General features: G+C 36.3%; 1 protein-coding gene across 2 annotated transcripts; it reads right to left on the bottom strand.

Annotated features, from left to right (window-relative positions):
* Positions 1–7,769: 7,769 nt before the first annotated feature.
* LOC132311987 (uncharacterized) lies at positions 7,770–14,136 on the bottom strand. 2 transcript variants are annotated; one of them, XM_059810185.1, is made up of 5 exons: positions 13,935–14,136; positions 12,620–12,704; positions 9,873–12,526; positions 9,611–9,759; positions 7,770–9,478 (listed from the first exon to the last, which is right to left on the bottom strand). In XM_059810185.1, the coding sequence occupies exons 2-5, from the start codon at positions 12,641–12,643 to the stop codon at positions 8,379–8,381; spliced, it is 3,927 nt and encodes a 1,308-aa protein (XP_059666168.1). In that variant the 5' UTR covers positions 12,644–12,704; positions 13,935–14,136; the 3' UTR covers positions 7,770–8,378. The 2 variants fall into 2 exon arrangements, with proteins under 2 accessions (XP_059666168.1, XP_059666167.1); XM_059810184.1 differs by having other exon boundaries at positions 7,770–9,759.
* Positions 14,137–14,725: the final 589 nt, after the last annotated feature.

Here is a 14,725-nt window from a genome sequence, read left to right as displayed (position 1 = left end):
TTAATTCCTTATATGTAATGTGTACATGAGTACACTCTTTACAATGTTTTTGACATGTATGAGATGAGGCCGGAGGCCAATGACATGTAATTTGTATCCTATGTAATTTTTGACTTCATGGAATATTATGAAAGTATTGAAAAATATTGAGTTTTTGCTTCACCATGTTTGCATTGGGTGTGGGAATTCCATTTTGATTCTTCTGTGAGCATTCATTCACCATGTATGAAGTGTGGCCAAGGGCCAAACGGCATTTTGAAACCATCTCATGACTTTAAATTCCAAGTTTTCGTTCCAAACTTCGTTTTTGGCATTTTGGCCGTTGGGGGGTCATATTTTGTATCGGCCATATTTTTGAGCCATGGATCATTGTAGCACATCTTATTAGGTAAGTTACGTTTGCGTGCATGGTCGTTTCCGGGCAAAGCTTCTTCTTTGGTAATTTGAGCTTCCTACGGACTCATTTTGCATCTTTGTTGCATATTCTGACCTAAGGGTATTTTGGAAATTTTCTTTGGGAAATAAATTCCGTTCTTCACATGGTTGAATAGAAAATGTGATTTTAAGGGGGGTTTCTTCTTCGTGTTTTTCTGGAAAATGTCGTCTTAGCATCGGAAATCGATCCTGAAGTTCAGTTTATGTTTTTCAATTTAGCAGCTTTTTGGACCCTGTGGACCAGTTTTCTTGGGAGGGCATTTTGGGCATTTCACAGTGCGTATTTTTCAATTTTTCTCGCGAGTCACATAGAAAACTCGATTTTGAGGGGGGTTTCTTCTTTGAGTTTTTTCATAAAATGTCATCTAGACCCTCAAATTTCCATTTTACCGAAAAAACCCCTGTTGCCAGGTTTTTGGGTTGCACCTTACTGCCCTATTCACATGTAAACGGTTACGAGGAGTTTGGTAACCGGTTACATGTGCATGGGTAGTGTTTTTGTTGTGAATTTTGGCCTCCTAACCGGTTAGGAAGGCCATTTAACCGGTTAGATGATCTTGGGTTGGCACTTTTTGATCGTTTTGCTCCTTCTTCTTCCGTTAGCCATATCTTCTTCATCCGGACTCCGAATCAAGTGATTCTTGAGTCTAAATTTACTAATTTTTCGTTATCTTTCCAATGGTGTGCTCGATGGCACCCACTTTTAGGCTAAAAATGACGATTTTGGCCCTAGGTACATTCTTGTCCATTTTTGAAACGTTGCTTCCGCATTTGTTTCCTTTGGGTTCTGTGACCTCATTGAGTGTCACATTAGTGTCTTAGAGTCATGTTGTATCTATAGAGACCGTTGTTTTGTATTTTGCTTCCGCATTTCGGATCCGTTATCGGGTCATCTTTTGGTTCATCACTGACGCACCTGGTTGAAAAACTTGGGCCGTCATAGGATCAGCTCCGTTACCGCGTTCTAAGATCTTCACAGATTCACCCCATGTCACCTGACATGTCTGTATCGGTGCAACGTTAGACACATTCTACAACGGTGCCAATAGTTGTGCCACGACAGTTGCCATGTCAGACATCGCCAGCAATGGTGCCAGCAGTAGTGCCTGTCACCTGCCACGTCAGCTATTAATCATGTATCCATCTTCATCATGGGTGAAAACCCATCTCCACCAAATTTCCATCAGCTTTCATGATCTTGCCTTCAATCTCAAGTTAGATTCATACTCACCTTGAGTTTGAGGGGGACTGTTAGATTACAAGTTTACTCCTTTACCACCTAGATTTCGTGCATCTTCCAAATTACCATATATGATTACACCTACCATATTAGTACCTGTAGGTTACTTGTTTCACACACCTACCCCCAAACATTCTCCTATATATATAGGACCCTTATGTAATCTTCATCTCATACATCAATACAATATAATATTACTCTATCTCTCTATTATTTGTAACAGTTTGTTTTTCTCTTTTCAGTTTATTTATATTACAGTTCGTTTTACCTTTAAGTCATTTTCATTCAAGGTAATTTAGAATCCATTTTAGAAAGTTAATGTTCTTTCTTTCTATAGTTGCATGCTTAAGCAATTTCACAAAGCAGACTCAGTGTGACCAACATCTCTACAAATTGCATCTAGCCAATTTCTAAATCGGTACGCTTTGCCGATCTAAGGGGTCAACAATTTCAGCATCTCAAATTCTCCAAATGATCAACAATTCCTACAAAAATGGTGAGGTAAGAAAAGAAGTCCCAGTAGGAATGGACCATAACAAATGTTTCATGAAAAATTTAAACATGAGAAAGTATGCTTCACTGGAAACACATGATCATATGATTCATATTTCATATATACACGATAGAGGCATTTTTCAATAACATTGAGACAAGAAACTCCAGAATCAATTGGAAAAGTAAATTAGTTGAGCAGAACACAGACACATCAATACCCAATTTGGCAAACAAATATACATAAAACATGCATATATTTTATAAAATTAGACAATAAGCTCACGAATTAAAAATAGCAATCCAGATAATTTAGACAGAACTTGGACAAAACAAATGAAGCAATTAAAATAGATATATTTCATGGCTCGATCAAGGAATTTTAGAGGGAATATCACTCTATGCTACACAAGTTATAGAGAACCCTACAGCACCCTTTCTTGGTTCCCTGCTTCTTTTTCCTCTTCGCTCTCTCTCTCTCTCTCAAATCCTCAAACAAAACTCTCTCTATATCTCTACCTCTCTTTTGGGCGTATACGTGTATTCGTGAGACATATATCAGATGTGTGTGTCCTTATGACATCCATTCTCTCCCACTTCACATCTCGGAACACACCGTTCTTATAGAAAGAAAAGCAATTTCATATCTTCTTAACCCGAAATGGCTGGGGAGAGGAAAGGTTCCTATTTTTTAGGGTACTCCCAAGAACAAATCCACTGGAAACGGGATGGGGCCTATAGCTCAGAGGATTAGAGCACATGGCTACGAACCACAATGTTAGGTGTTCGAATCCCTCCTCGCCCACAACCGAACCAAAAGGGAAGGACCTTTCCCTATGAGGGTAGGGGAATCATAATCGGGATAGCGGACAAGAATGGTGTTGTGTGAGTCTCTAAGTGTGGTGTTGTATAGTGGTGATAAGAAGTAATGCATGTGAGAGACGTGTTTTGTGTTTTGCGGTGCTGTTTGAGAACTTAATTTAGTGCATAATTCTATACAGATTAGGCACTAATTTAATTAGGTACATTTGATAATGTAATTTGAATATCACTGAAAACACTAAACACCACTTAAAATTAGGTAAAATTCTAAGTGACAGAGACATCATTTATCACTGAATGCTGAACGCTGAAAATTTTAAAAAATAACAAAAAAATATTTATTTTTTTATTACCACTCAGAAACTTCAGTACTTAAAATTCAGCTCTTAAAATTTTCTTTACTTAATTTTCAGTATTATCAAACAGCACCAACTCACTGCCACATTGCATCCACTAAAACAAATCTCCAAAAATCATATTAGCCTCCCCAACCTAAAAACAAGGTTACATCAAAGTCCTTCCCTAATCACATTAATCACTCTTCTCTCTAATAAATCTCACCAAGACCCAAATCTCCAATAATGGAATAAATTCTCCCAAACAAATTAAACAAGTCTTAAAAAAAAATTTAAATAAATAAAAATAAAAATTAAGTAATCAATTAAAGTCTAAATAAAAATCCGGATTATCACAGCCTTACATATCAACCCTCTTGTACAAGAAACACTTCGAAATTGAAAAGGTAGCGATTTGAATGAAACTTCATGAACAAAATTATTATTATTTTTTTTATAAAAGACATTAGAGGGAAGTGGATTAAAAATAAGTCGAACTAAAACAGTATATGTGTAATAACTTGTCATCGCCTTAAAAGAGTCAATTATTTGTTTTGATCCTATAATTCATCATAAAAATAAAAATAAAAATAAAAATAAAAAAGCATAGTAAATAAAGAATAAATAGCTATGACTGAATCATTGGCATCGATGTCGCAAGGATTCCACTTCTGCCAAAAAAAAATCTCTTGAAGCCATGGCCCAAATCATATGTCTCATATCAATTCTTAACTTATGAAATTGATATATGTATGGATATATGTTACTAGAACTTGAATTGGACACGGTTATGGAATTGAATTGGACAAGATTTAGGTTTAGCTCAAGGCCACTTCTAGTCTCGAGGAAAGTCAAGATTCAAAATATAGGACTCGAATTCTTTCGAGTGAAACAGTAGGACATGTTGTTTCACTTTAAAATACACCTTACAAAAATGTTGGAATGTTTTGTAAGTATCCAACCTTTTTTACAAAGAATATTCCGAACGGAAGAAAACATAATATACTGTTCTTAAGAGGGAATTGTCTTCCCCAAAACATGTTTGATCTACACTCAATGTTGTGTTTAAAAAACATGAAATAATATTTACATTATTGCGTAAGACTTTCAAACTATTTTTTTACCTCAAAGCCCTTCTTGAACACCAATTTTTTTGTTTTTCTTCTCTAAACCACGGCAGGCAAGTAAATTCATTTACAAATCAAGTAATGGTAAGCTCGTGAGAGGCCCATACAAACCCTCCCAAACAAACAAACCAATCTTTCCTAAACATAGCTATTTGTCTTGAGTTTCCTAAAACAATCCAGCAAACCCCTCCAAAAATTACATTAACCAAATTCCATTCAGTTGCCCACTTCAAAGACTGCCTTGCAACAAGAGCTTCAGCCATGTTAGAATAAACTAAAGAGATATTAAATACGAAACATAATAAAGAGATCAAACACACATATACAATAACACAAATTTTATTTAGTTCACTCAAAATCAGGACTACATCTAAGGATTGCAGAGATTTTCACTACAATGATAAAAAATATAAAAATTAAAAAAAATAGCGAATACAGAGTTCAAAATGAATAAATACCCTCGTACTAAAACAACATAACAAGTGCAAAAAATACCAAAATAAAAAATTTACCCACACCCTTTTTTAACTTCCTCCCTCAATGGATTCCTGAATATTCTATTACAATCTTTTGCCACAACTGCCAATTACTACAAAGAGTTGGCTTCTACTATTTTCAAACGTGTCATTAAGAACAGTGTCTTAGTGTTTTAGTATGAACTAAATAAGATAGAGTTTATGTTATTTTCATCAACAAACGTAAAAAAACAGTTGACGTTCAATTAGAATTAGGCTATTAAAACTTGTTGATGTTCAATTATAATTTAAACTACCAGAATTTATGGATGTTCAATCAGTTGTGCTTTATCTGTCGCTATGAAAAAATTATATTGTTGCGAGTTGCTGCAACAAATCGATTGTGACATGTTGTTCTAATTAGGAAATTAAGAAATTGAAACTGAATTTTTAATTTCAGTTTCTTTTTTTCACTTCAAATCATGCCTAACTCTCATGTGACACATATATGCAGGAAGATTGCACAATCATCATATATAGAGTTGGCTTCTAGAGCCTTCCACACTAAGGTAGGTTACGTGGAGAATTGTAAAGTATGAAAAGAGTTGAATATTCTAGGAACTTTAAAAGGTTGTAAAATTTGGTTGTTGAAAAGTATTTTGGAAGAGTAGATAGTTTTGTAGTGTTGGTAAATATATAGGATATTATTGAGGAATGTTTTAAAGAGTAAATCTTAACTATTGATTTTTATTCATCTTGACCGTTTATTAAGAAGATGAAGCTTATTTAAACACTAGAGTTTGTCATTTGAAGTTAATAAATCCTAAGGGTAAGTGTATATCGTAGAGGTGAGAGTCTGAACATGATACTCGTTCAACAATTCCATAAAAACAAAAGACATTTTCATTCACTAGTTTTATTGTTTTTATGCAAATTCCATTTCTAATCAACCATTAACCTAACACCTTCTGAAATAATAATACAATTTCTATGGTTTTCTTTTATTTTGTATTTGAATTGAATTGAGACTGTAATTTAATGATATTATAATTTTATTAATTTAATTTCAAATATATTAAATAAATTTCGGAATAAGTGTAATTGATTTCAATTTTTTTGTTTGAATAGAATTAATTTATTTTATCACATACATGCTACACTCTAATACCTATCAATGTGATCGAGGTGTCTTATGATTAATTTTATTAGTTTGATTGAGGTGTGTATGATTAATTTTATTAGTTTGTTGGTGATGCTTATGATAAAAAAAAATAATAATAATAATAATAATAATAAATAAATAAATAAATAAAAGGAAGGCAGCAGATTACCAAAGAGTAACCAACAACTACTGAAATTCCAAGACACTTGTTTCAAATATATTTTCCAAATTTCAAATTCGGTATCCGATATCCTTAATGAATCAACTAATGATGAAGTACCAAAATTTTGCCATTAAAATCGGTTCCATTTTTGACACATTTATACTCTTGTATGATGAAACTATTTTCGGGCCATTTGAATGGGTGAGGGGTTTTTCATTTAAACATCATGTCTCAATTTTCAAAGCAAATTTTAAAAGTGTTTTTCATTTGAACATCATGTCTCGATTTTGAGAGCGAGTTTTAAAGACAACGCAAAGTTTAAAAAGCTGTGGTGGTTTCTTTTAAGAATAATAATAAGTTATTTGACTTTCCAATATATACAATTAATTTGTGTAAATAGAATATGATATCATTAAATATGATATCATTTCTTATTTGGCATGTGTTTTGTTTCTACGATTTTTATTTTTTAACTACTACAGAACCGATTTTGACAACAAAAACATATTTAGTGCAGTCTTATTTTATTTTACACCCTGATAAAACACTATGTGAACAGTAGTCCAAAACCAAAACACCGAAAAGTTATTTTTTTTTAATTTTGACAACTGTTCATGGCCCAAAACCATATTTTGCATGTTTCAATTTCTGACATTTTCACAGCAAAATATCATGCTTCCGATTTTTTTCCAATTTTTTTTCAAAACAATCCTACAGCAAAAACATTATTTCTATTTTAACCAAAAAAAAAAACGCCTAAAACAAAACATATGACATACGGGCCCTTCTTCACAAAAAAAAATTTAAAAAATTTAATCTGTATGAGGCTCCTATCATTAGTCTTCCTTTAAATACATCCTCACTTGTAGTTACTTGCATCCACAAGTACACATGGTGAATGCTGATGTTGCTTTGGCTATCTGCACTAAACTACAATGTTCATTCATTCTTAGGGTTTCCATATTCTTCATGGATTGCCATCCAGGGCAATTATTCACGCTTTGAAAGCAATCCCCCCCTTTACAGCACTCAAAAGATCAAAGACATACAAATCTTCCTATCTCCAACTAGGGCTATATTCCAATCCAATTTTACGATCAACTCAACTCCAACCACATTGAACAACAGCATCATTCCGGGGAATGAGAGATTCGGGCCACACATAAACATACATCAGAAGGGTCCATCAAATCTTCTCCCAATCTCCTATTTTCAAAATCTTAATCAAGAGAAAACAATTCCAGCCATTTCAGTCATCACCTTAGCAGCTGCGGATCTCAGAAATAGAGGGGGGGGTGGTCTGAAAAAAGTAACAAAACTGTTCTTCCTACAGAGACCAAACATAGTGCAATGTTCAAACCATCTCCCTCCAATTTAAGAAATGATTACTCACCTCAATATTTCTGGGTGCATAGAGCTACTTACCAGTATCACAATATGGACTTTGTTAGTAATAGTTCAGAATTCAAATGCCGCTTTGCTGCATGCCTATTCAATCCCCCCAAAGCATCAATACCATCACATGAAGCTACAAATACTTGCGAAAAGCTTATTGAAGGATCTCCAAACAGTTATCTACAAGAACAGACTGGATCCAATATTATTGTGCCAAACATAATATAATATATAGTACAGAACATGCACAAATTAAACCGGGTCGCTGCAGCTATAACCCATGATTTTAGGTGAAAAGGAAACCATTAATGTAATACGGATTTTAGGAAGGACTTGACTACCGAGTTATGCTGAGAAATATGTCATGTACTCCACCTCCAAGGACTGCTCAAGTGTTGGCCGCATAATACCAAGTGATGTCTCATGTATGCAAGAGTATAAATACCCTCGAAACAAGCCAGTATAAGGTATTTGTTACTCTAATATCTCCAAACATTACCTTGATCAGGATCTGAGACCAAAACGATTCCTGCCTGCTAGTCACCTATCCCATGAAATCAAACATCCCTAATCCTGGCAAATAACCGAACTGTATGCTAAAAAGCAACTTGCCATCCCCCCAACAAAACGACAAATCCTGTTTCTACATCATGAACCCACGGGAGTCATCATCAAACCCATTGCCAAGCCAGACTTGCCAACCATGAATATAGTTTCCTTGATCTTCACTGCTTCTCATTCCCCTAGGTCTGTCAAAATCTTCTTCTTTTCCCACGAGAGGTATCATCAAACCCATTGTCATGCCAGACCTGCCCACCAGGCCTATAGTTTCCTTCTTGCTCTTCAATTGTTCTCATTCTCCTAGGTGTGTTTATAGGTCGACCTTCAATCCGCCTGTCAGACACCCTTTCCCTCAAGTTGCTTCTTTCAATGAATTCTGAATCAGCTTCTGGACAGAATCTAAAAGGCCTAGGGCCATCCTCAATGGGATAACTGAAATTCTCACCATCAGCGTCCCTATAAGGTGGCCTAAAAGAACGAACAGGTCCACGTCTAACACCACGCACTCTTATCTCATCACCGCTTCCATCACAGCCAAGTTCATGAAGTCTGCCGGACTGCATAGGCCTTCCAAAGTAGGCATCCTTATCTGCTCGCTCTCGAGTATCTAAGATATCTAACCTCCTAGTGCTTCGAGGTAAAACCCGGTCAGATGGGCTCCTATTGGGGATAATGGATCTTGGATGACCATGCTCCCTCATAGTATCCATGTCCCTCAAATTATTAGACGGCCGAGACATATAAGGAGGAGAACCATGCCTTCTTGCCACTATTTCTTCAGGGAAAAAATGGTGATCAGGGGATCTCATTCTCTCAATCCTGTAAATAGCTGGAGATCTCCTATTAGTCATTTCTGGAAGGACATCAAGTCCATCTGGAGATCTTCTTCGAGGAGACAACCACGTTCCAGAGGAATCCGTTCTGGGTCTTATAGGAGATTTTGATCGAATTCGAGGAACACCCCTTCTTGGAATAGAAGAAAAATTCCTGTTCCCCCTAACAAACTGACCATCAGCTCCCTCGTAAGGAGGTTGAGGATGAGAAAATACTGGATCCAAAATATCATTGGGCAAACCCCTCAAGAACTTCTCACCATGCTTGATCACAGCCAAATCAGAACCATCCTCACCAACGCATCTGGTCATATTAATAATTCTTGGCATTCTACGAATCATTTGAATGCCATGTCTTGCACCTCCATCTCTACCTGCAGGAGATCGCCTCCTTGATGATGGATGATGAAATGAAGGAAATTCATCATTATAAGGTTTCCTTCCTCCCCTGTCAGTACCTACAATAGCACCATCCGGTTCAAAAATATAACCATTACATTCAAGTTCTGCATCTGCACCAGCAGAAGCGTGTTTACGTCTTGGGAATCGATAATTAACGGAACCATTAAAATTTTCTGAAGCAAACTCACTGTCATTATCCCAATCACCACGCAGACTGTCAAAACGGTTAGAACTCCTTCCTCTTCCACGCATGAAGTTTGATCGGAAGTTTCTTTGTGGCTGATCTTGACCCCTCCCTCTTACAAATCCACGGTGACCATCCAAATACATTTCATCTCTGAAAATTGAAAGGAAGAAAAACAAAAAAAATCACAATAGTTAAGTCCACCAAGCACTTAAACAGGAGAGAAACTACAGAAACAAGTAACCAATTAGGCAGGATATAGTCACCTATTTTGCCATCCGTGTACTCTCTCTCTCTGAAATCCAGTATATCTTTCTCTTTCAGTTTGTGAGGGGAATGACCTGACTGGGATAGAACTTGTTTTAACAGGAGATGAAACATTAGAAGCTCGGGGTAACTTTATAATTCGACTCCTGTTACCTCCACTGTTGGAATCTTTAGCGGCATCGTCCCCAATTTGAGATGATTCAGTCTTGTGCAAAGTGGAATCATCTTTTCCCTCTGTGACTGGTCTTTCAATATTCCCATCTGCAGCCTGACCAACTGCTCTCAAAGTCTCTTGGCTTCTATCAGTGGCTCCATCAGTTGATGGTCGCCTTTCGAGTACCTTTTGGACTTCCATGTTTCCTGATTGATCGAGTGGTTTCCTTTGAATGGTATTTATAGGACTCTTTTCATCAGCTTCAGATGCGACCACTTCAATGGTTGATGAATCTTGCAGAAAGCCATCTGTATCTACAACCCGATCAGTTTTCTCACTAAGAACTATATCAACACATTCTTTAATATGATCAGCACTTGTTTCACCATGATACTTCATTTCACTGTCTTTTTCTGTAGCACATGATTGAACAACACTACTACCACTAGGTGAACCAAAGGAGCACACATCTTTGTTACCACAATCACCAAGTGTAACATCATCTGCCTCTTTCTTCTCACCACCACCAAAAGGACATCCAATTGCCTTGTGCACTAGTGGATCTCTGACCTCACCATCCTCGTATTCATCATCTACTCCAGCATATTGTCTATCTTCTGTACCCAAGGGAGCGACTAAGGTATCATAACCATCTGACTCATAGTCGGAAGCATAATAATCTTCTTCTAACATATCAGCAGATACGTTAATTTTTTCCTCATCACTTACAGATCCCTCACCATTTCCACTTGAAGCCAGCGGAAGCTCATCCATCGATTTCAATCTGCAAGTCCCGGGATCATCAAAATTCAAATACTCTGCTCTGTTAGCATCTGTCATACCAACAGATACATTTGATTCTTTACATTCAAGGCCCAAAGAAACAGAAACCATTTCTGAAACATCACTACTTCCACATTCTTCCTGGGATTTGACTTCTTTTGTATAAGTAGAATATTGGGATTGGTTTAATACATCCCCACTTATAGTTAACTCTGTTGAACAACTGCGTAACACCGAAGAGCATAACTTTTGAGGAGTTAAAAGCATCTCCATGTTAACCATTCCACCCGATTGGCATGATGTCCTTTCAGCTGTTTTGCTTATTTCCAGATTACCCTCCTGAACTGGTTCAGATTTTATTGATCTATGTTTACCGGTTTTCAGGTTCAACAAATTGACAGCTTCCAGATTACACCTCTCAACTAATTCCCGCTTTAGACTTCTAACGTCAAATAATCGCATAGGACTATCATTCCCTCTCACAAAATTATGTTTACCACTATCATTCTTTCTCACAAAATTATGTTTACCGTTCTCCTCGATTGGTTCTGATTTTACAATCCTACTACCAACAGAATTCACTTTTCCAGATGATACCAATCCTCCAAGCAAATCGGAACTAGGAACAACCTTACCTAAACCAACTTTAGTTGAGGGGCTAGAATGTTCTACACTGAAGTTCGACTGACAAGACATGCTAAGGCCTACATGCAGGGAATCCTCAGATTTATATAGCTCACTGGGTGTTGGGGTGGAAATGGGAAATTGGAAAATGTGCTTCCGCGCTCCAAGAATCTGTTTTCCTAAATCAACACCACCTCCAACCATCCTGGTTGAACCTGAAAAACTCTTTATATCAAGTGCACTACCAGTGTCATTTAACCGATCAAAACCAATTGTTCCATGGCATGTGGTGGCACCATCAACAGAACCCTCCCATGTGTCCATGGTCGTGTTCAAATCCCAGTTCGATCTAATAGCATGAAGGTGAGAGCTACTAGGATTTGAGTTATCATCACTCTTGCATTGGGAAATGGGTTTTTCCTTGCTTAAAGACAAACATAGCGAAGAAGGATCTGATTTCTCAGATACCTGGAAACTCCCATCACTACTTTGAACTGCCAAAGCTGGAACAAGAGGTTCCTTCAGCCCTAGTGACAATTCAATATTCCCTGGAAAAGCTGAACTTTCAAATTTAGAATACCCTTCTACTTCTTGTTTGCCAAGTATTCCTTCCATTGTGTTGTGTGCATGAGTTTCACTACAAGCTAAATACAGTTCAGTATTTCTTGGAATTTTCTGACAGGCAGATCTATCAGTGAACATAAGCTTCTCTTCGCTACCCATGCTATCCATATGGCCTGAGCTAATTTTAAGGTTTGGTTCCTCAAGTTTGACTGCACAAAGATGAACATTTTTTTTTAGCGAATTAGCATTTGTATCATCAGGACCTTCCTTATCTTCAACAGAAGAAGTCTTTTTCACAACAGTCTTGTTCGCATCAGATACGCTAGGAGAACTTGTTGCAACACTGGCACTTGAAAGAGATGGCTCCTGACTTTGGTTAGAGTGTTCTTTTTGTGGTGAATCATTTTCTGCAAGGACAGAAGATGGTTCTCGGGATGGAGGCGAAGAAAACTGAACCAATGGGAACCTCCTTTTCTTGATTGGAACTCCTACAGAACAATTACTAGACTGCCGCGCAATGGCCTCAGGCTGCCCACAGAAAAATAATTAATCAATATCAATAGAAAAATCATTAAACTTATCTAAACTAAGTTAGCAATAACTATAAAATGAAATAAATACCTCTTCATTTCCTGAAATAGGCATGACTTTAGGATTTGCCAAATGCAGAACTTTAGGATTTGCCAAATGCAGAACTTGTCTTAGCCTTTAAAAGAAGTAATAACATATAGTCAAGTCTTTTTCGAACACCCATTCAAAATTAATCACTTTGCACGGCATCTATTAACTCTATAAAATTATACAGTAAGATAAACACACTGCATCAAGAAAGACCATTAGCATCAAGAAATACCAAGTCGTACATACCATTAGCATTTAAATTCAAGCAAATTGAAAACCATCTTAACAACACACTCCACACACACAAACAAATGGGCCGCGTAGATGGGGAAAGTAAATGAAAACAAGTTTTGATGAACTCCTTTGCAGGATAGATGTAGATTGTCCGTTGTACAACTAACAATATAACAGAATTTCACTATCAATAATATCCCAGTGGTTGTATGATGATGCTAAAGGGAGGACATGAATACTTACAAATAATGATACTAACCCAACAAACTTCTGAATGAACTCATACTAGACATTAAAGCTAAAAAAACAGATCTAGGAGATGTCCACGAATGCTAAACATGATGGGAATCAATCACCAAATTGTAGATCAGCCAGCATGTAGTCTACAGAAATGTTATGTTCCTGATGTGTCAATCCCAAACCACGTATAAACGGAGATCATAAAATGACAAATTGGTAATAATTTGCATGTCAACTGATCCAGATTTAGATTCCTAACGATCCAATTGTATTTGACGGAAAATACTTACACTCACACGTTTTAAAGAACTACTCCAGATAATTTCTACCTACAAAAATTTTGCAAGAAACTTGAGAATTTCAACATACTTCTTCAATTTGCTGCGAAATAGGTAAAAAGAACCAAGAATTACTTTTGCATCTGAAAAATATTTTCTTTAGTTTGGGAAAGTGTTGCCAAGAAATAAATCAATCGGATCCAAAAGCAATTAGCCTAAGAATCCTACCTTTTCCTAAGATCAATTTTCAAAATTGAAATTCTACACGTAAAAGTACTTACAAAAGACAGAGAGTGATATATAAGCATAGAAATGTATATATACACACTCATAGAGAGATGAAGCATAAGATGAAAACAACAATTTTCATATTTTTTTTTAGTAACTGAAAAAACAATTTTGCACACATATATGAACACACATAGTAGAAGCAATACAGTTCATACATATCTATAAAAAGAAAAGCAGAAGAAAAAAAAAACCGTTAGATCCAAAGTTCGAATAGCCCAAAAAATGAACTCTAGATGTCAACGATTGGGCATCAGAACAGATCAGGAAATTACCTGACAATAGAGATCGGATACTGTAGACAAAATATCTATATATGTGTGTGTGGGTGTGTGTGGGTGTGTGTGTAGACAGAGAAAGAAGAAAGAGAAAGGATTGGTTCTTCTGCAAGGGTGTGAGAGGAAAGAGAAGACTTTTTCTGCGTAATTTCTCTCTCTGCCTTGGAGATAAGGGTTTCTGAGATCTGACTTGGAGATTATGCTACTTCGAAACGCGTTTTCAAACTTGGACCTAGAATTAGAAGCAACCATGTGATTACACGTGTACATTGATCCTCCAAGTTTGTGATAAAATGCTCAACTACTTGCCGGCACTATTGGACCGACCTTCCTAGTTCCACCATGAAAGTGATGGGATATGAAAAAGAAGAGAAGGCCAAAACAAAAGTATATAATAATTTTAAACTTAAAAAAGAATTTTTTTTTTTTTTTTTTTTTTTTAACCAATCCGAAGAATTTGGATTAGCAGCAAATTAACTCAAAATTCCTTATTAATGAAATAGTTTTATTCATTTACCGGTAGGGTAAGGCTATCACCATATTTAATATGGAAAGATATTTTAATAATTTATTTAATTTTTTGTCATAACCCAAAAGAAATTGTGAAAAATGGTAGTGTTGAATGCTTTAAAGCAAGCAATAATAATTCTTCACCAGCAACATGTGTAGCAAACCAAAGTGATTTGAACTCCCAAACTCATATGTAATTTAAGGCGGGAGCTCAAAATTATTTCAACCTAATTGCTATACACGGGCCAAAATGCCCTCACCTTCAAACCTTAAAATAC

Source organism: Cornus florida, unplaced genomic scaffold, assembly GCF_030987335.1.
Source record: "Cornus florida cultivar Cherokee Brave unplaced genomic scaffold, ASM3098733v1 CherokeeBrave_3.0.0_Hap2_Chr06, whole genome shotgun sequence".
NCBI lineage: Eukaryota > Viridiplantae > Streptophyta > Magnoliopsida > Cornales > Cornaceae > Cornus > Cornus florida.
This window is presented reverse-complemented; position numbering and strand designations above follow the sequence as displayed.

Coding starts and splice junctions, on each gene's coding strand:
- LOC132311987 (XM_059810184.1), bottom strand. CDS start 12,643: ATGCCTATTTCAGGAAATGAAGAG. Junction 12,527..12,619: donor CTATTTCAGGAAATGAAGAG/GTATTTATTTCA, acceptor TTCTGTGGGCAG/CCTGAGGCCATTGCGCGGCA. Junction 9,760..9,872: donor GTACACGGATGGCAAAATAG/GTGACTATATCC, acceptor TTCAATTTTCAG/AGATGAAATGTATTTGGATG.